Source organism: Octopus bimaculoides, chromosome 4 (genome assembly GCF_001194135.2).
Source record: "Octopus bimaculoides isolate UCB-OBI-ISO-001 chromosome 4, ASM119413v2, whole genome shotgun sequence".
NCBI lineage: Eukaryota > Metazoa > Mollusca > Cephalopoda > Octopoda > Octopodidae > Octopus > Octopus bimaculoides.
Window position 1 is genome coordinate 69,356,066 of NC_068984.1, and position 1,847 is coordinate 69,357,912.

General features: G+C 41.9%; 1 protein-coding gene across 1 annotated transcript; it reads right to left on the reverse strand.

Moving 5' to 3' along the window:
- Positions 1-239: 239 nt before the first annotated feature.
- On the reverse strand, positions 240-767 carry LOC106872696 (uncharacterized). The gene has a single exon (XM_014919774.1). It carries the CDS (start codon positions 765-767, stop codon positions 240-242), a length of 528 nt encoding a protein of 175 aa, XP_014775260.1.
- Positions 768-1,847: the final 1,080 nt, after the last annotated feature.

Sequence of the window (1,847 nt, forward strand, 5' to 3'; positions counted from 1 at the left end):
GTGTTGGTAGAATAAATATACAAGTCATCTGCACTGCTAACTCGAGAGTATGAGATATATAGTTGTCCATGAGAAAAGCAAGGTAGTTGTAAATTGAGACCCACAATTTTTAAAGTTTGACCTTGGGCTTTGTTGATTGTCATGGCAAAGCACAATTGCACTGGGGACTGGAGGCGCTTGAATTGAAATGGCACATTTGAAGGAATAAGGGATATGCATGGAATGTATGGGATCTCTCCTCAATGGCAGCCAGCAATAATGGTTGCTTCTAGGACATGACTTGTCATTGTAGTTATAATCAATCTTGTACCATTGTATAGTCGCGGTGGATCCAAATTCCTCAAGAGCATGATAAGTGCACCTTTCTTTAGGAACAACTTATGCAGTGGCAGTCCTGTGGGTTGTAGGGTGTAGAGAAATTCAACTGCATACTCAACAGCGGTATGTTCGTCGATGGTAGTATCAATGGAGACAAACATTGAAGCATCTCCAGGTAGAATGTGGAGGAGTTCATGGTTTACTTTATCAATGCTTTCATTCTGAAGTGCTAAAATTGCTCTCTCTGCAAACCATGCTATGTTTTTGAAGTTGTCTTGTGATGTGGAAAATACCTTTTCTTTAAGCTCGGTCAATGTAGGCACCATGTGGCCACATTGCAGGACATGCTGCTGCAGGGTGTTATTCAATGGTAAGGTGCCATTTCTAATTTGTAGAAGTTGATGAGAGAATTCCTCAGCTAAAGGGTCGTTGAAGTGTTGAGCTCGCATATTCTTGCTTAATGAAAGCTGTTGAACAAACCTCCACAGAAGTGAAGACTTCAGACATGCATAGATCTCATCAGCTCACGTATCTCGTGCTATGACTGGTAATATTTGACAGAAATCTCCTGCAAGGACAACAGTTAAGCCCCCCCCCCCATAACGGTAGTACTGTTTCTAATATCCCTTAGTGCCATCGTGCATTCATCCCAGACAATAAGTGTAGTTTGGAGCAGAACTTCCACCGTCGGTGATCGCTTTGAAATATTGCAAATTTGGGCATCCGTTGAAGTGAAATCAAAAGGTAATTTGAACGTTGAGTGAGCCGTTCGTCCACGTGTTAACAAAGTTGCCACTATCCCTGATGATGCAACTGCAATCGCTATGTTTCCCATCCGCCTTTTTCGTTGCCAGAAGTAGGTCAAGTGGAAACGTTTTCCCCATTCCTCCTAGTGCATCAATGAAGAAAAGACGTCCTTCTCTTTGCAAGGTAGACACTTCTATTTCATTGTAAACAGACCTTTGCTCATCTTGCAATGATGGTTGACTTTCATCAAGTTGTCTTTTCAGAGCATTCAAGTCATATGCTCTTTCTCTAATGACTTCTCTTGAAAGGCTGTGAAGTTCAGCTGAAGGTGTTGGAATGTCATAGTTGGATAAGCTTTTGCCCCCAATGGAATTAAGCATGTTTTCTAAATGCCGTAATGCTTCGGTGTATTTAACATCCGAGTAGGAGACCCTTGGCCCATGCAACTGTCGATCTTCATGGAGTATGTCATCAGATAGGCTGTCTTAGTGGTTTTCCCAAAGTTGTAATGGATTCAGTAAATGGCAATGGTTCAACATGATGGTGAAGAAACTTCTTCGTTAGTAAGCTGTGCATGCAGTTGCTGCATCAGAAAGAGCTAAACTCCAGTGACCGCTATCTTCGAGAAGATCTTGTAGTTGGTAGGCTTTTTGAAATGTTTCGCAAATCTAGGAGTTTACTATTTTAACGTCTTTGAATGACGTTGGTCAAGAAACTTTGTGGGATAGCATCCGGAGACAGTAGCATTCGAAGTTTTTGAGGTGGACCGTATAAACTCGACC

What these genes read in the sequence shown, in the direction of transcription:
- LOC106872696 (XM_014919774.1), bottom strand. Translation starts at nt 767, where the DNA reads ATGCGAGCTCAACACTTCAACGACCCTTTAGCTGAGGAATTCTCTCAT.